The 18,790-nt window shown below is 47.7% G+C and overlaps 2 protein-coding genes across 5 annotated transcripts in view; one reads left to right on the top strand and one right to left on the bottom strand.

The window, feature by feature from the left end:
* The first annotated feature begins 1,628 nt into the window (after positions 1-1,628).
* LOC135810221 (uncharacterized) lies at positions 1,629-9,766 on the top strand. 2 transcript variants are annotated; one of them, XM_065323699.1, is made up of 5 exons: positions 1,629-2,122; positions 4,586-4,944; positions 5,404-5,883; positions 6,576-8,022; positions 8,759-9,766. In XM_065323699.1, the coding sequence occupies exons 1-5, from the start codon at positions 2,045-2,047 to the stop codon at positions 8,774-8,776; spliced, it is 2,382 nt and encodes a 793-aa protein (XP_065179771.1). In that variant the 5' UTR covers positions 1,629-2,044; the 3' UTR covers positions 8,777-9,766. The 2 variants fall into 2 exon arrangements, with proteins under 2 accessions (XP_065179771.1, XP_065179770.1); XM_065323698.1 differs by having other exon boundaries at positions 1,631-2,122; positions 8,755-9,766.
* Positions 9,767-10,471: 705 nt separating this feature from the next.
* LOC135810218 (uncharacterized) overlaps positions 10,472-18,790 on the bottom strand; it is a 71,974-nt gene continuing 63,655 nt past the window's right edge. For all 3 annotated transcript variants that reach the window (XM_065323691.1, XM_065323692.1, XM_065323694.1), the window contains 3 exons: positions 14,370-16,900; positions 13,544-13,592; positions 10,472-12,490 (listed from right to left, as the gene is read on the bottom strand). In XM_065323691.1, coding sequence (XP_065179763.1) covers positions 12,180-12,490; positions 13,544-13,592; positions 14,370-16,900 — 2,891 coding nt within the window. In that variant the 3' untranslated portion in view covers positions 10,472-12,179. The remainder of the gene's footprint in view (positions 12,491-13,543; positions 13,593-14,369; positions 16,901-18,790) is intronic.

Below are 18,790 nucleotides of genomic sequence, written 5' to 3'. Positions count from 1 at the left end.
GCAGCAGTTATTTTGGTGTGACCAGGGTCACTAACGTCTTGATGATTGTATGATGCAATGGCCTTCTTCTGCCATCGCATTTTTCGTGGCGATTCATAGGGGTCGGCGGATTCTGCCGCTAGAATTTCGAGCAGAATCGGGGGGGGGGGGGGGGGGGGTTCTGGAGACGGAGCAGAATTTGGCGGTGAACCCCTTTATTTACCCTGTTCACTGGGTCAGAAGTACCGGGCTTTCTGTCTCTGACCTCACCTGGCGAACTAAAAGTCTAAGGACTGAGGCTTAGGACTTAGGTTATCGTGCACACGCACTATATTATTATAATAATATTAAATTTTATACATCAGTTCATCCGCACGTAACCTTGCCCACAGTACAACTCTTCCAGCAGCCCGCAAACACTAGTGGCTGGTGTAGCAGTGATGTCTGGATGGGAGATACCTCCGGGTAAATACACAATCCTACCACTACCAGTTGCGAGGGCAAGACGCTCTGATCTTGCCCGAGGTCTGTGAGTGATCTTGCCTGAGGTCGAGATGCCCGAGGGGCTCAGGCCAGCGGCAGGGTGATCATCAAAATCATGTGACTTGTACTGAAGTAACTAATTATTAGTAGTGTAGGCTGGGCCATGTGTATACCGTAAAGTTGCGGATAAAAGCCGGGCTTATAAGCACAGTCATAACTTATCATAAGCCGCTTTCTGCATCAGGCTTCAATGCAAACCAGGCTTGTATGCAAACCATGCTTATAATTATGCACCACTGATGTTTTTGCCAGGCTTGTTATGTATGCACATCGGCCGATCCGGGCTTGCATAGAAGCCAGGCTTCTACGCGCGACACGCGTAGATCTACCACTAACTACCGGTATGTCTTGGGTTCGCTGCAAGTTTTGCCCTACTCCGGTCCAGCGTGATGTGTTTGCGCGGATCCCGGAATCTTCGGCCGGTGCAGTTGGACTCACCTCCCTCCTTGGCGGTTGCTGAGGCGGGCATTCGCATTTGATACCATTTGCCTCTGGTTTTGTCTGTATTGGTTTCGTCTGTGCTCTTTTCATCCTCTTACTAGTAGTTTTCAGTCCGCTATTGGGCGGCAGCACTCCAGCTCTGCTTTGCACTTCTTTTTCCTTTGACTTGATCATTGGTACATGGTAATCATTATAATTATCGGTATGGCGGCAGTTTTGCTATGCACTGACCTCTGTACAGTCATGTACATAGCGCATGCACTCCTGACCTACCCGATTCGCGCTTGCATAGCCTTCTAGTAAGTTCTACCGTATCTACGCGCGACAGGCTTGACCCGTTTGCTTTTCAGGCTTCTATCCGCGATGTGCTTGTATGCAAACCCGGCTTTTATCCGCGACTTTACCATGTTTACGGTATCTACGCGGTGGTGATGAAAGCAAAACAAATCCTGTAGCTGTGCATGTAATGGGGGACTCCCCCTAAAAATTACCCCAGTTGCGGAGAGACTGTGAGTCTGACAGCCACGCACATAACGTCATGAACCGACCCGTAGATCTACGCCGTGTGCATGGTGTCGTGTTCGCAACCATGCGTGTGATTCAAGACCAAAACAGTTTCGATTTCGTTGTTTGCCAGACCAGTGCCAGTGGGCAGTAGTCAAAGAGAGAAGTAGTCGGGTACTAGTAACTGGTTGATTACGGACAAATCCATGCTGTTACGTGTCCCACTAGCACTGATGCCGTGATGGCATGTGACTGCAGCCACAACTGCTTTGAAAAGTTACTTCTGCCTGCGAAGCTGGCACTTGTATTGGTGGGGGAAACCGTTGAAGACGAAAGGCGATGGTTATCAGTGTTTTAAATTTTTCTTGTCTTTCTCTCATGACTATAACTTCTAGCTATGGTGTATCATACTAAGTATTGCCCGGTACGGCGGTAGCGGTGACACTAGTCACTAGTACAGTCTAAAGCAACCACGCAACGATCCAGGTCTCGTGTCCTTCAACCCTTGCGACGTTCTTGCCCTTTGGGCTGACCCGGGATTTCAAGGACCTCAAGAATTGCGGCGGCGGCTCCTACAATGGCGTCGGCACGGGCTAAAGCCGCCCAGGAGTCGCCGAAGAGTTTGAACGCGAAACTACGCGAGGAAATCGAAAAGGTGAGCACATCAGAATAGCGGTGTTGAGAAGGCATTATTTGCATGCGGTTTGAAGTACAATCATGTACCGGTAGTTGCTTGTGTCGTCCGCTAGTAGTAGTAGTAGTAGTACAGTACTTGGAAGCATGTTTTTATTGACCGCATAATTTTTTTCTTTCTTTTCTACAAAATCCACATATCTCCAGACACTGGGGTGAATAATGGAGTGTGGTGGTGGGGACCATTAAGCTCCGCCGACCAGAGGTCTCGGCTTCATAGCTCCATGGACACACCAAAGGGAGATTGGGTAGGGAGGAATAAGTTGAAAAAGAAAACAGAAGAAAGAAAATGGAAAGATTGTATTGCTCAGTGAGCAAAAGAATAAGTTGCCGTGTGAGTATTGATGTGAATGCTGTTAGACTTTTAAATTCAATAGGAGACTGTCTGTGAGGAGAGATTATGTCCAAGCAGGGTAGGACACTGTACCCTCTTACTCGCGTATGCTATGAGTGACCCAGTGCCAGTTCGTTCTGAGGCGATGGTGATAAGCTGCTGTCTTGAACCTTTGGATGTTCTTTGGGTGAAATGGGTGGGGAATGATAGAGGAAGGCAGCTTCTCTTCACCGAATTTGCCTGCTCACACAATGCGCATGAACAATGTCTCACAGCACAACCATTCATCTATGCATGGTCTACTGGTATATCGTAGCACCATACTGCAAGTACATGCATGTGCTACAGCTGTACCAAGATTGTGCAACTCCCACATGCAGTGATGTCATACAGTGATGTCATACAGTGATGTCATCCAGTGATGTCATACAGTGATGTCATACAGTGATGTCCTACAGTGATGTCCCGACAGAATTTCAAGCCGAGAGCATTTTATGACGTAATACTCCTCACACGAGTGCTTTCAACGACGTTTGTACTGGGTGCCAAGGTATCAACGCAGTGTCCTTGTCCTCGTTTGTACATGATCAAAATAGGGATTTGTCCACAACAGGTCCAGTGTACGTCTGAGAATGCGTTTGTTGTTGTTTTTGTTGTGTACAGTGTTTATAGTGGAAATCAAAACAGGCATAATGCCTTATAAGGCATAATGCCTAATAACAATGGACACACTGTTTACAGTTCACATTGCATTGTAAAATTGACGTCAACTTGAAATTCTGTCCGAAAAGTACGCGCAGTGGAGTTGCACACTCCTGCGACTCGTGCACTCTTGATGTTACTTTAAAACGTTTTACCATCTCGCAAAAGAAAGACACTACCATCCAACTGTCACTGTGGCTTACAGTTTCTAAACATCGCCTGCTTGAAGTGGCAGAATATGATAATCGTGTTTAGCAGGGTTCTAGCCAGGTCAAAATAGTAGGGGGGGGGGGGGGGGGAGGGGTATGGGAAACAGCTACCCCGTATCCCAACTTTCCACTTTCCAATATTGTCTTGCAACGCTAAATGCAGCGTATGGGGCGAATCCCCGACTTGGCCCCAGACACATGTGCCTTTATGAACCATAATATTATAATAGTGACTTTCGACTGCATATTCCTTGAATTGCATGAAAAACACGAAAATCGGAAAATGAGTAGGGGGTGCCACTTTTTCACAGGGGGGGGGGGGGGGGTGCAAACAGAGTAGAAGGGGGGGGGGGGCGGGCAGCCCCCCCCCCCCCCCCTCCCCACCACCCTTTGGCTAGAACCCATTTAGCATTGCATAGGCTACATGTGTAGCGTTGGCACGCTGGTGACTTCAAAGCGTATAGCGTATAGTGTTTAGAGTATAGCATATCCCCGTACTGTATCCCCATACGTTAGCGTATCCCCGTACATTAGTGTACGGAGTTTACCTGTGCATTAAAGCTGCTGCTCACGATTCTTTTAGTTGCCAGTCACTTAATTATGTAGCCAGTTAATTTCATTGCCAGTTATAGTTACATTTCAATTGCCAGTTACAGTGTGTTCACTGAGACCCTTGTGTATTCTTGCCTCCGAGAGACTGCGGCCCGCTACAAATGTACATGTATGTCTGCAGTTGAATTATGCACATCACGTCTTCTTGACATGGATGGGTGCAAGACGTTAGTGCGATGTTGTCTTCCGCCACTTGCAACTTTAACAGCTGGCAATAGCGCGGGCGCTTTGAGTTCGTGTCACCGGTAATCGTCTGTAGTCAGCTATAAACAGAGGGGTTCCAGGCTGTCCGATAGAGAGCTCAATACCGAAAAGCAGAGCTAGTTCAAACAATAATAGGAGGATGGAAAAAGTGTTTTAACTATGTTGAATGAACACTCTCGTAGAATGGACTCGGATGGAGAGCCAAGGATTAATTTATACAAAATAAAAGGATCAAGGAACCACAAGTAACTGGCAGCGTTAGTGGACATTATAGCGAAACTTGTACTCCGGGGGAAGTAGTTCCTTGGCCCTTTTATTTATATGAACACTCTGTTGCTTGTGATATGCTTTTTTGTTGACGCAGGACAGCAGATTTCAAACATGGCCGATACAGGTGGAGATGACGCTGCATCTGGTGCTAATCGGCAATGTCCCGGAGAATGTCAGGCGTGGTCTCGCTGTTGCTGACGTGTTTGCCGAGGGAATATCACCGGGTATACTTCTGGGCAGTAAGGAGAGCCGTGCCTGCTCCTGTCTGTTGCTGGGTTTTGCTACTGACGAAGAGCAACGCAAAGCTCTAGACTACCTGAAGGGCCTGCAGAAGAGGAAAGTCAAGAAGGTTCTAAACACCATCTCTGGCGATTTGGACTTCAGCCAGTGTGTGGTCGAGGACTATGGCTCTCAGAGAGTCGTGTGTCCTCCGGTTCCCGAGATCTTTGCCAGGTATGACCAAGTATAACCATTGACTCTGAGCTCTGTTGAGGAGACCTCAGTGACAAGGTTGAAACAGCTAGTAGTATCTGACTTCAACCAGTGCGTGGTCGAGGACCATGGACCACAGAGAATTGTGAACTGTAATCATAAGAAAAATTCCACTGTTCAGTTTTGCCAAGGTTGTTTGGCATAGAACTGTGTGGAAAAAAGTGATACATCTGTGGAGCTCTCTATCGCTATCCTGAAGCGGTGTTCAGTATTCACTTATTGTCATGTACTGCTGTGTCATGTAGCGGGGAGCTTGACTCTTTGTGTCTTGAATATATTTCCGTTTTTTGGACCACTTTCAAAGTTTTAACTGTGGTTAACTTGGCTTCCTTGCAATGCTGTCTTGAGGGACATTCCAAGTTTCTTCGCAGGCTAATGGTCTCTTTCTGCTGTTTTTTCCCTCTCTTTCATTCACTGCAGCCCTCACTTCACCGAACCGTTCAGCTACTTTGATGTTCCCCGACCACTGACTCTACATGTGTGGGCTGTGGCTGTCGACGTGTTTGATGACGAGATTGCTCGCAACCCGGTGTTGCTGCAACGGCACTTCCAAGCCTTCTCCAAGATGGTGGCAATTGCCCACTTCTCACCCGCCAAGGTCGGATCATCCTCAACAAAAGCTACAGTCTACATTCTCGACAAATACAGTGTAGACTACTTGAAGAAGCTAGCTAAAAACCTGAAGGACTACCACTACTTTTCTGTTGTGTCCGTGAAGGAGGAGGAGAAGGTGCTGTCCGCGCTATGTGCCGTGCAAGATGTATGCCTCACAAACTACCTACAGGTGGATGGGGATCGGGAGATTCTAACAGCACCGGTCACGGTCCGGACGAAGGCTACCCGCCGCACTCACATGAGACTAATCTTCCAGATACAATCGCAAGACAAGTGGACCATAGGGTGAGTGAAGGAAAAGTCACTGCTTGTCCATATTAAAGGGAACTTTCCTAAACGGCTTTAGTTACAAAAGGAATTTCTTGTGTGTGTGTGTGTGTGTGTGTGTGTGTGTATGTGTGTGTGTGTGTGTACGGTGTGTGTCTGTATCTGTGTGTTCTGCTAACGGTGTTTTCAAGAGGTGAGGCATGTGTGCTAGTACACTGACACTGCCATGCGGCTACATCAACTACTGTAATTTCACTCATTTTTCGGTGTACTTTTATTTTCGGTACTTTTGGTGCATATGTTTCATATCTAAAATTTCAATACACTGAATAAACACTAACACACATAATCCAATAGGGAATTGCTCCTCTATGCCTAAAATTTCTGTTCACCTAACCTGGCCTTTTGCCCTCATACCGAAAATATTGAGTACCTTAAATTTCTGAAATTAGAGTACCCATTTCCAATGACAAGATTTCGAATGCCAGGTGATATTCCTCAGCTTCAAGCGAGGAAATGAAAAGTAGCGAAAAGTAGAAGACACAAATTGACAAGTTCCACTGCCAGGATTCAAACCAAGGACCCTGGCTATATACCAGCAGCAATGTTCCAACCACCGAGCCATATGAATTATGGCCATGGTGTAGTCCGCCTTTATCTTCATTTTCGGGAGTTTTCTTTTTCTGGTGTTGGTGTTCGTTGGCTGGTAGATGTGACATGGACAACATCAGGTTTTCTCCTATACCTGCCGTCGCCAGGGACGACCGTGATCGCCGCCGCCGATACCATAGTAAGATGGTGAGTATGCCAGGGCGCGACGTATGCAACTTCTTACTCACAACGCATCGGGCCGAGGCAGAGGCATTGCTTGAGAGTTCAAACTGCCGCTTCCGGGAGCGCCGTGGAAAGTTTCAGAACAACTCCTTTGCTTACCAGCTGGCTGTGGTCGAAGCTGACACAGAGGAAGAAGCAGCGAATGGCAAGGCAGCACTGGAACGACTGGCCCACGATATACTGCAGCATCGTGTCTACAAGAGACTAGTCATTAAGCCGCCCGAGCTCAACACCGTTATCAGACTTCCTAAAACAAAGCTGATGCAAGACAAAGAAACTGCTCGAATTGTGAAGCCCCGCACCAGAGCAATTGCAGACCAAGTTCCACTCTGCTTTGCAAAGTTGCATCAGTTCACCAGAGGGGAGAGACATGAACAGACCCTGACTCTGCAGCTCAACAAGCCCGTGTACAACGACCAATTTGCAATGGCTGATGTAGATGCAATGGTCCTCTTCTCCAACTCAACACTGCTTCTTGCTGACGGCATGGCACGTGACGTTATCAACCACGGCGGGACTGGCATTGCCGATGATTCACAAGCTTGGGTTGAGAGCAATGGCGACGTATTTACAACTGCACCAGCTCTGAGCAGCGGAAAGCTGCCTGCCCCGGTTCTCATCCACTCCAACCCGAACTGTATCAAGGGCGGAGATATGCGAGAAGGGCAGGTGTTCAAGACCGCTTTCTCAAAGCAACTCAAGCTCATCTTCCAGACGGCATCAGACGTCCAGGCAAAATCCATCGCCATTCCATTTCTCCCAAAGCCAGGACAAGACTATCTGACGGCTAGAGAATGGTTCCAGCTCATAGGCCAAGGAGCCATGGAATGTCTGCGTAGCGGCACAAGCTTGGAGAGGATCCTTTTCAACTATTACACCCGGTCTTCCCGTGACCCGATTGGTGATTTGCAATTCGCTCTGTCCGATCTGATGGAGGAGAACGTACCGACTGCACGCAAACGCATCGGCAACGTTCTCTTCTCGCTGCAGACGGTGGTGGATACACCAGCACCGCCTGTTGAATGCTGTCCACCGTCGGCATCTTTCCTGCTTGTCGCCGAGTCTTATAATGACTTGGAAACGGGGGAGGCATGTCTGCAGCAGACGCTCCGCGGTGAACTGATCATTCAACGGCATGAATGCAAAGGACTGGATGCCCACGACGTTGTGATGAGGTGGAAAGAATTGCTCATGGACTTGAAGGTACACTGCAGCCTGACAGCCGAGGAAAGTGAGCGAGGAGCCAGCTGTCTGCTCTTGCGTGGTCAGAGGAAGAATGTTGGTGATGCCGCTAAGCTGTTGAAGGTGCTGATTGCGGATCTGGTAAGTGAGCAGGTCACCATGCAAACATCCCGCTGCTTTGTGTTAGTACCCTACGGTAGCCGGGAACACACGCAGAAACACACACTCGCACACACACACACACACATGCCCACAAGTCATGATCTACATGTGCACTATAAAATTGGGGGCTGAAAAACAACCAGCCGGCTTGAAATTCACCAAAGTGTACATGCCAGTGGTCATTGTAATGTAAGTGATCGGCACTGTTCTCATCCAGCAGATGAGAAACGTCACAAATGCTTTGAGGAGTGGCAGAAGCCGGTATGTGGCCAAGCTGGCGCTTGCTAATGACTATGTCGTCTTTTCCAACATTGGCCCCGCAGTCCTGGTGGAGTGGCCACCCATCAGTGCGATCACGGACATTCTCTCAAGACAACACCGGGCATCTCACAAATTCAGTCACTCTGCAGTGCAACACCTGTCATCGCAGTTTTAAAAGTCCAGCAGCGGCTTGACCAGACACAAATGTGACGCACAAAACGTAGGACAAAATCAGAAAGGGCGACTTCCCATTCCAGCGCCGGTGCCGCAGGAAGTTTCGACTACACAAACATCGAGTGCATTGCTAGAAGTGCTGCCCCTCAACCTCTCCCACCCCTCTCCCCTGATCTGTAACCTACCAAGACAACTTGCGTCGAGATCTAATCAAGTGTGTGTCTACTGACTATGGCGTACGGGTGCGTTGTGCATGCATGGATATTTTCATTGCAGAAAGGCAGTACATCGGGAGTGAGCCTTGAATATCCAGCTGCGGCTGAAAGCTGTCATGCTGCCACCGCCGCAGCCGCCATACCATGAGCACTGAACAGTATTGGTGGACACATACATGTGTGTGTGTGTGTGTGCGTGTGCGTGGTGCGCGTATGTATGTGTGTGTGTGTGTGTGTGTGTGCGCCATCGCTGTGGACCCTGCCCGAATCGCCCTACAGTGACTGATCGCCAGCACTTTGAACATCATTGCCGAGTCTGTAATCGACGCCAGTTTCGGAGGCGACAGGACCTGGAGCGCCATTTGAGGCACTACCTACCTCTCCCCTAACCTCTCTGACAGTACCTCCCTTCGGGGAGCGGCGTGGCCATTTCTGGCAGCTGTCAATAGTAGTAGTGATGTGTGTGTGTGTGTGTGTGTGTGTGTGTGCGCGCTTGTGTATGCATGTGTGTGTGTGTGTGTGTGTGTGTGTGTGTGTGTGTGTGTGTGTGTGTGTGTGTGTGTGTGTGTGTGTGTGTGCATGTGTGTGCGTACATGAGCATGAGTGGGTGTTCAGCATAATGCCTTCTCAATATCTTTATATCATGCTTACAGTCTTCTCGTCCTGACTGTCTTAGTGTGTACGATGACTCTCATTTCTCTGCACTGTGTGACAGTGTAGTGCCTGGTATATGTCCAGCCGTTGAGGATCATTGAGGCAGTTTGTATACGTGTACATAAACCGGTTTCATGTAAGCAGAAAGAGCATGTTGTTGCACCTAGGCTCCGTATAGTCAAAAGTTGACGCTTCGTTCAGTTCCTCCTCACCTTTAGTTATGTACATTTGTTACCATTTTGCGTTACCATCTATGTGCGGTAGTTTTATTGCGCTTGTATCATGATGTATGTGTCATTATAACACCTTTCTATTACTCAACCTTAGTTGCATTCGTTGTTAATCCTTAGCTCCGTATGAATTCCACTGATGATAGGAGCGAGAACATCGATTCTGGAAATTTACACGTCTAAACTCGAGCAAGTGTCATAATTATAGCGTGGAGATGTCTGCAGCTGTTTAAAAAATACTATTGATAGCTATAATTGAAGTAATGGGAATGGACATTATGGGATCCCTTGCTCTAACAGCTCGTGGTTATAAACACATGTACATTCAGGTGGTGGGTGACTATTTTTCCAAATGGGTAGAGATGATTCCCCTTCCCGATATAGGCACCGGCGGATTCTGCTCGAAAAGGTGGCAGATTCTGCTCGAAAAGCAGTGAAATTGGCAGAACCATACAAACCTTATGACGGGCAATTCTTTCCAAAAAAAATTCTTCAAGAACAATAATTTGAAATGCGACTGAGATTTGCTGTCTGATATACATAGGAACCTGGGTGAGCAATCATCACCGAAACCAAGTCACCATGGTCACAGGCCTCGGGCTCAGTGCTCAAGAACGCGTCGCCTCAAGAACACACTGATCACTGACCTGTGTGTGACTGCGTAGAGATGCATGAAGCAAGCTTGCTGAGCTCTGCATGCAGCGCATACACTAATCGGTAGGTTGTAGTAAGACTACTACTTCGAAGTACATGTACACTAGAAATCAGGGAGTAGTACAATACCGGTATTTTACTACTCCCTGCTAGAAATAGAGAAGTGTGAAGCCGAACCGGTGTTAGCTCCCGGCTAAACAAAGTGCCCTCACTCTTCCCGAACACAAGGGTGTTATAGTATTGAATATGGAATAAGTATTTCGACAAGAGAGTAGACAAGAGTGAGAAGGAGAACAGGACAAGAACAACTCAAGACTAGAGATTCACTGGAGCATGCGCTCTTCTTGTCTCTCATTGCCAAGGGGAACGAGCGGGAAATACGAATAGTGAGTATGTACATTCCTATAAATACACCTATTACACCGGCAACAGAATTTCAGAAAATGACCTTCAGATAGAGCGAATGCAGCAGCAGTAGTAGTGGCAGCGGTGGCGACAGAGGCAACATCACGAACTGGATGCACTACCCTCTTGCACGGCAGCCGTGACCGGCAATGTAAAACAAAAAGTAAAAAAAGTAATCATGTACTAGCAGTCGGAACCAAAACCGTCTGCTTCTAATCATGGAGGTTTTGGCGCTTTCTGTAACAAAATGATTTAGTTTATGCTGCAGATTGGTCATCCAAATTTGTTACAGTCTTAGCGTAACGAAACCAAAGGGAAACAAACTTAAAAAAGCAAAGGATGGCCGTATCTACTCAAGATTAGGCCACCCTTTGTTAATTCATTGTTTAACGTCCTTTTTTTCGCGAAAAGGTACGCGGGAGGGCGGAAAAAAAACAAAAGCCCATTCCAAAAACTGGAAACCCCAATCAAACATTTTGACCAGTAAAGTATGTGATATATACAATATTTCTGGGTCTAACGGCACTTGCAGGCATAGAACAACACTCTTTGATGGTACATTGGAGCACATTCGCTTCCATGTAATTGGGCTTGTAGCCCGTGTGTACTTGCGAATTCAAATAAAAATATACATACATACATGTACATACATGCCTGATGAATCCAACAAAACAGGTACATAGCATGGAGTTAGCATGTCATGAATTCATTACATCTGGATTTTTACTAGGACACACACCGTACGATATTTAAAAGCCAACAAAAAAAGAAAAAGAACACAAGACAAAGGCATGCCGGCCGGGAGGCAAGATTATAAGTTTAAGGTCATGATCGGCACACTGTGAAACTACACAATCATGTATTTACAACTTCGCATATTATTGGTACTACTACCTTCTTGTTTTTTTTTCCAGTCTGAGGCAAAAAGGTACGCGGGCGCGGACGTTAAACAACGAAAAAAGAAAGGGTGGCCTTATTCACACTTGCCATGCGGGTAATGAGGCACTAATGACTTGGTTTGATTCGGAGGTCAACACTCAGGAGCCTGAGAAAAGCCCTGCAAACACCATGCATCACGGGGGGGGGGGGGGGGGGGGGTAGAGGTGGGAATGTAGCACCAAGGACTCAAGGATGCAAATACATGTGTAATGGAAATAGATCAATTATTCTAAATGAAATCACAGACCAAACATACTGAAATTGCTGGATCCGCACATGTGCATAGGTGCATACACCTATTCACGTACACACGCGCACACACGCGCACACACACACACACGTACACACACACACACATACACACACAGACACACACACATACACACACACACACACACACACACACACACACACACACACACACACACACACACACACACACACACACACACACACACTAGCAAACAGGTAATGAAACCCACTTGCACACAGATACACCCACGCACAACCACATGTAGACATGGAACTGGTAACAGCCAGTAAATACCGCAGTGTGATGATGCTGCTGTGCTGATGGCTTGCATAGACCTCGATCCTACCGGCATTACTCATCAGGCATCGCTTCACGCATTCGCTTCAAGCCAATCCGTATGAACAATTGGGTCAAGGATGTGCTCTTCTCGATTGCGTTGTAGAGTTCGACAAAGCCATCTTCTCCTGCTGACTCCACGGACTCCAGCAACATCTCACAGTTATGCCTTTCCTTCCCATGTAACCGCTCAGTCTCCATCAGCGTGTGCACCTGAGACAGTGTCAACAGTCCATGCTTCTCAAGAGTCCTTCTCAAGTTTGCTGCAGGGAGGTCGCACAGCCAGGGACGGATATCGCTGACATACTTAGGCGACTTGAACCAATCTGGTGTGTGCAGGTAGGGTGACACAAACGTTTCAATATTTCTTCGCATGCCGTTGAGATTGATTTGCTGAGCCTAGCCACCGGCCAGGGATTGTGCTCGGGGTTGTGCGACTCAAGTTCCGGTGAGTCCCAAAACACAAGACTCTGGCCCATCAGTGCATACTTTGCGGAAGTTCAATGTTGGATTCATTTTCTGTGAAGTAGGAAAATAGAGCTTGGGTTGAATCCTGAATTCAAGTGCTGCAATTTCAAATGTTTTCCTACTTCACAGAAAATGAATCCAACATCAAACTTCTGCAAAGTTTGCACTGATGGGCAAGAGCGTAATGCTTTGGGAATCGTAGGGAGTCATACAACCCAGCACAATCCATGGCCTAACCTTTCTATGGGTTTCTTTTGTTATCAAATATGGTCATTGCATCCATAAATGGCGCAACACTAATAGTGATACCTCCCGAGTAACAAAATAATACGTGTTCGCCTTCAGCATGTGGAGTCTAAGCTGCAGGGAAGGTTATTGAGTTTTTAAAAGGGATTTTAGAATGCAGGTAATATTCCGGAAAGTACTGTATGTACTTCAAACTAGACAATTTCAGAAGTTAGGCTGAACTTTGAATGGAATTCAAACCAGCCTGTTTTGCAGCCATGTCAAAGACACCACAATTCTAAAAGAAAATTTGAACAGTTGGAAAGAAACAGACTAACACAAAGTAATGGCTCGACTCTGGTCTCACAACAAACTTCAACATGTCAGTTATGAGTTTACACAAAACATATTTTGAGTGAAAGGTCACGGTGCACACTGATGAGACTATTGCTCGACAATTCCTTGCTGTCAAGCGGTTCCAAAAACGGCACAATCTCCTCCCTATTGTTTTGCCCCACAAATAATGGGCCTTGAGACGAACGTGAGGCATATAAACACCCAGTTGTTTTCCCCTCTGCTCGCCCTGAATGTGAGAGGGAGTCTACTAGTACAAACTGCATCAAGATGCAAGTTTCTAAAACGCTTTTCGGAGGGAGCACTCGAGGAATCGGCAGACGCGTACTTACATTCACCATCTGATCCTCCTGGCCTAGCTTCACCACCACGACCATGGCTCTACAAAGCAAACACACACACACACACACACGCACACACACACACACACACACACACACACACACACGCACACACACACACACACACACACACACACACACACACACACACACACACAAGAAAAACAATGAGCCAAAAAGTATACTACTTTGTTCTGAACCTAGCTGTGAGCAATGTGTGGCAAAACAGAGCATATTCAGGGTGATGATGTCATTGATTGATTGGATGATGTGAGTGTCCGTACCAGTGGTCTGTGTGTTACTATTCATCCTGCATTCACACAGTCAATACCCATCCCATCAGTACAACCACAGTCACTCCTGCCATGGCAATTCAGTCATAACGTGATGTCATACGTTGGTAGAAAGTACACCGTGCACGTCACGCTGGAGGTATCCGTTAGCCTTAGGTGTGAGATGGCTGGGTGTGAGGTGTGAGACGTGTTGGCTGGGCGTGAGGTGAGGGGGGGGGGGGATTTGAGAAGCACGGCTTAAGTTCTAGCAAAGGGTTCCGCGTTTGTCCTTCCCTAATTCCAAGTCATACTGACACCATGGAGATGCTTTGCACTAGATTGCAGTATGTGTACACTGTCTGTCCAACCCTAGTGAGCATGCGAACAGCACAGGATCATGCCTTTACTGAACTTTTAATTTGTTCAACTCATAGGTTGTATTGTGCACTTATTGCAAGCAGAATTACCCGGAATTGTATAGGTACCGCATAAAGGATGTGCATACACACATTCTAATAAAGTAAAGTGTGTACAACCACACGTACCAATTCCAATGAATCACAGGCGACCGCGTCAGTGCTCACACTCTCGGCAGCGCGGCTGTCGCTACCAGCATGTTGTCTGTTGCGCTTGTTGCTGCTGTGGTTTCTGCTGCTGTTGCTTCTGGTGGTGGTGCTGCTATTGCCAGCGGCATCGCTGGTACTGCTGCTGTGGCTTCTGATCCAGTAATGAACGTAGTCACAAGGCAATGACGTATGCTCTTTACAGCGTTTGCATTCATGCAACTCCTCAGTGTCGTCGTCTTCCATTTCAGCATAGTCCAGCAGGTCGTCTCCAGACAACTCGATCAAGCCGATGTCTCTGCGTAACTGACGAGATGAGGTTGTGGTTCGCTCAGGCGTTGATGGTCGACTACTGTGCCCAGATTCTCCGGCATCATCATCTCCATCGACGACATTGGATATGCAGCGCTGGCATTGGAAGCAGTGCGTCCACTCAAGACCCACAAAGCCCTGGTCGTTCAGGTTGCCCAGGGAATGCTTGATCACGCGGAGCAGCTGATGGGTGGCGGCAATCACCTCCTCCTTTGATTTGGACGATGACTTCACTTCCACCAGCAGTCCAATAGGAAACCAGGATATACGGACATGGTGCTGACGGCCAAACTTGAACGTGATAGCTGCGTATTCAACAACAGGATCGCGGATGCCCTCATGCGGCTTGTTTGAAACACAGTAGATTACCATGCGACTGAAGACGGCCGGTGGGAAGAAAGCACATGAAAACTTCATCACCAGAAGAGGTGGACTGTACCGCAAATTGGCTGGAAGAGTCTTCGCTCTACCTCTCTCACTGATGCAAAATGGAAGAAGATACTCGGTTGGCTCGGTGGCCAATATCTCAGAAGCTAGGCCAAAATGACACATGATTTCCATGAGTGACTGTTGAACGCATTGATCCAGTTTCCAGACTGCTGCCAGAAGTGAAGTTGACAGCCGTCCCTCTTCCTGCAGAGCCTCGATTTCTTCTACACGATCCAGGAGACGACGGTCGCTGTTGTCCCGATCATAGGAGAGGACAACCAGTTGCACGAATAGCTGTAGCAACCAGTCCACGTTGAGAAAGACAAGACTTTTAGCAGTAGGATCTTGCCAGTCGCTGCAAATCACAACGCCAATGTGGTGATAGTAAGACAAAGCAGCACGGAATTCCTTGTCTGACATAGACCCATTTGACATGAACTTTGCCAGCTCCTTGAGCTCTGCAAAGGTTGCATGCATGCGTAGATCCGGCGGCGTTTGGTTTGGCCTTGGTGTTTGCTGCTGCTTTGGTGTAGCTGCTACTTGAAGCATGGTAATTGCTTTCTCCAGCTTCATCTGGTTGAGGGGAATCATGTCAGGCTCAAGCAGGCGGATGTCTTCAGTCAAGTCCTCGAGGAATGTGCTCATCTCCGACGCGGGATGTCCGGGTTGTTTGTTGCTTACAAAGTATGGTCCAACCAGTTGAAGGTGAGCGGAATTCAAACGCTTTGAAATGCCCTTGACAACAGCAATTATTTCCTTCTTTTTCTCCTCGACATCGTCGACCAAATCTATGTGGGTTGCAACGAGGAACACCTTTGGCTTTGTCTTCCGTAGATCCGTGCCAGTTCTTGACTGCTGTGCGGTGTGCACGCTTGTGGTTTTTGCTGCCTCCGGGTTTGGGTTGGTGCTGGCTGGACTCTGCTGCATGCGCAAAGACACAGTGGATAGCCACATCAGCAGGAAATCTTCATGAGTCATTCCGGGAAACAATGGCTCGATGGAGACAGTCTTTCCTTTGTCATAGCGGAAAACTTCAGTGTCCACTTTGTCGCGCAGGTCTTTGCTGGCATCGAACGTGATCACGAACATTGCACGCTCTGAAGCAAGGCAGATGCTCTGTTGCGTTGCCATTGCTAGCTGACCACCACAGTCCCAAAACTCCACACTGGTTCGTTCGGTTTGATCCTCTTCGGTCCGTATTTGTTGCAGTCCTTCCTTGAGATCGTCATCAATGCCATGAAATAAGCCTAGTGGCCATGGCAACTCGTTAGTTCTATCTTCCTGATTGTGGGACATGTCCATGTGAGAGTCACCATCAGGAGTATGACTGCTGTCATTGCTGCTCTTGAAAGCTGAGATACTGATGTCTTCCTGTGTGGTGCTGGCTTCAGCCGCGGCTGCTTCTAAACCCGCAGCTGACGATCCACCAAAGGCTGCTTCGTCCCCTGGTTTAATGCCACCAACAAGTTGCTGCTGCCGCTGCTGCTGCTGATGCCGAATAGCTGCAGTCATGAGCTGTGCAGACAATTCATTTTTTTTGATGCAACTGAACTTGGGTAGCAGTGCGACATCTTCCTGACTGTCGTTGGCTGGCAGAGTAGCAAGGGTTCGCCTGACGTTTACGCCTTCTGTGCTGTCTTTATTCTGTTCGTACTCGTCGCCAAGAATAACTCCAATCAGAGTGGACTTTCCAGTACCGTACTTGCCGCAGAAGAAGATTCTCAGTCGACGGAGTTCAACATTGCATGTTGAAATGATGTCATCCAGTTCAGCTGTGCATAGTCACACACACAAACACAGCACGACCAGTTAGAATGGTTACATATAGATATGCAAGCCCATTCGACTGTATCTATTCTAAGGTGCATTGGGTTGGGCCAAGAGGACACCTGAACCCCAGAGGCCTCCCTGGGGCTACATAGCCCCCAGACATGCCAACCTGGAGGATTGAATTCCCTGGACAATGAGGCTGAATTCCCTTGATTTGGTCCGTTTTCCCTCGACACCAATTTTTTTTAGCGCATCCATCATTAGCAGATGTATTTTTCATGACTGCTGCACAATCAAAAGGGATGTCATTGCATTGAGCTGTAACTGCACAAGTAAACTTTCTGTTGACTACCGTTATACCGACGATCCGTTGCAGTTCCACATGGGTTTTGTTGTCTACTACGTGCTACATGCTGTGTGCACTTACAACGGATCTACAAGTTCGAGGAAACACTGAAAAAGCGTCATAAAAAGGAGAATTTCGATTTCAAAAGTTCCATCTCAGTCCCTGGACTTTCCTGGACCCCGGGACAAACACCCTATTCCCAGGACTGTCCCGGGAAACCCTGGACGGTTGGCATGTATGAGGGCTAGGGAGGCCTCTGGGGTTCAGGTGTCCTGTTAGGTATGTGCATGCGTTAGCTACTATATACATGTATGTCAAGCGCCTGCATCTCTGCAAGACAAGATGGATTCTGGAGCCTCACTGGCATTTGGCTGACCTCATGGACGTGTAGTATCCATCACTCACCTCTTTTTAGCTGGCAAAGACGCCAGGTTGTATTATTATTATTACCAAAAATGTGTTAGGCCACACTTTGTTTTTTCTATGTTTCTCGTCATCGCCCGCGTAGGTTTTCAGAAATTTCGGAAGAAAAAAAAGAGTTCATACTAGTGTCGTCACGGGTTTGAGAACCGTGCACGAACTGCTCTAGGCTCCTCGCCACGCCACACAACAAAGGACTAGTGCAAATTGTTAGAGAGCTTTTTCTTCTACTTCGCTTCAGTAGGCGATGGAGAACTCATGGTTATCAGACAACTAACACTGACAACGAACGACGGACGACTGACACTGAGACAAGACAACAGAATATATTAGATTGAAGGTGTAAAAAGGGGGCAAGACGAGCAAGTGTGTATCAACGGGGACAGAAGACGGTGCAGCCGCATGTACGCAGGAGTCGAAAACAGCGCAGCAGCATGTACCACGACTCAGCAGCATGTACAACAAAGAGACACAAAAGCAGCCACATGTACGACAAAGAGCTACACGTGCAACCGCATGTACTACGAAGAGACACAAGCGCAGCCACATGTACAACACTATCCCCCATCAAAAAAAGACATCCACTCCTGTGGATGGAAGCAATCAAAACAAAATTAGAAGAAAGACAGGAGAAAAAGAAATCAAATGTGAACAACATACACAGGAGAATAGAAACAAAACATGCAGGGCCAAAACAGTAAGAGACGTAACTCCGGACAACGGGGAAAAGCCAAGGCACAAATGTGTGAAAAGAAAACAGACCGGGCCCACCCATAGAGGGAACCGCCATACTTTCAGGCGTGGGCCGCCAGGAAGTAACCACGTTGCCCTGGTACGAAGCCAAGGCAAACCGACGGCACTGCGAAGACCGCGGCAGCTGAACCGGGTGACCAGGCATCTGGAACCACAGGAGTTGTCCGGAAAACCATCACGCAGCAAACCATCACGCAGCCGATGGGGCTACGAAAGCTCACAGAGACAGAAAGACACACACAGAAAGAAACACGGACTGACGCAAACATCTCAGCCATCGCCAAAAATCAGAAAAGCACACAAAGGAAGGGAAGAACAGCCAGGAAGAACACGTCGACTGAAACAGGAGCAATTAATCAGTGAGGACACCATT

Source organism: Sycon ciliatum, chromosome 2, assembly GCF_964019385.1.
Source record: "Sycon ciliatum chromosome 2, ocSycCili1.1, whole genome shotgun sequence".
Classification (NCBI taxonomy): domain Eukaryota; kingdom Metazoa; phylum Porifera; class Calcarea; order Leucosolenida; family Sycettidae; genus Sycon; species Sycon ciliatum.
This window is presented reverse-complemented; position numbering and strand designations above follow the sequence as displayed.

What these genes read in the sequence shown, in the direction of transcription:
- LOC135810221 (XM_065323698.1), top strand. Translation starts at nt 2,045, where the DNA reads ATGGCGTCGGCACGGGCTAAAGCCGCCCAGGAGTCGCCGAAGAGTTTG. An exon ending in TACGCGAGGAAATCGAAAAG is followed by an intron (nt 2,123 to 4,585) that starts GTGAGCACATCA and finishes TTGTTGACGCAG; the next exon opens with GACAGCAGATTTCAAACATG. An exon ending in AGGTGCTGATTGCGGATCTG is followed by an intron (nt 8,023 to 8,754) that starts GTAAGTGAGCAG and finishes TTTTCATTGCAG; the next exon opens with AAAGGCAGTACATCGGGAGT.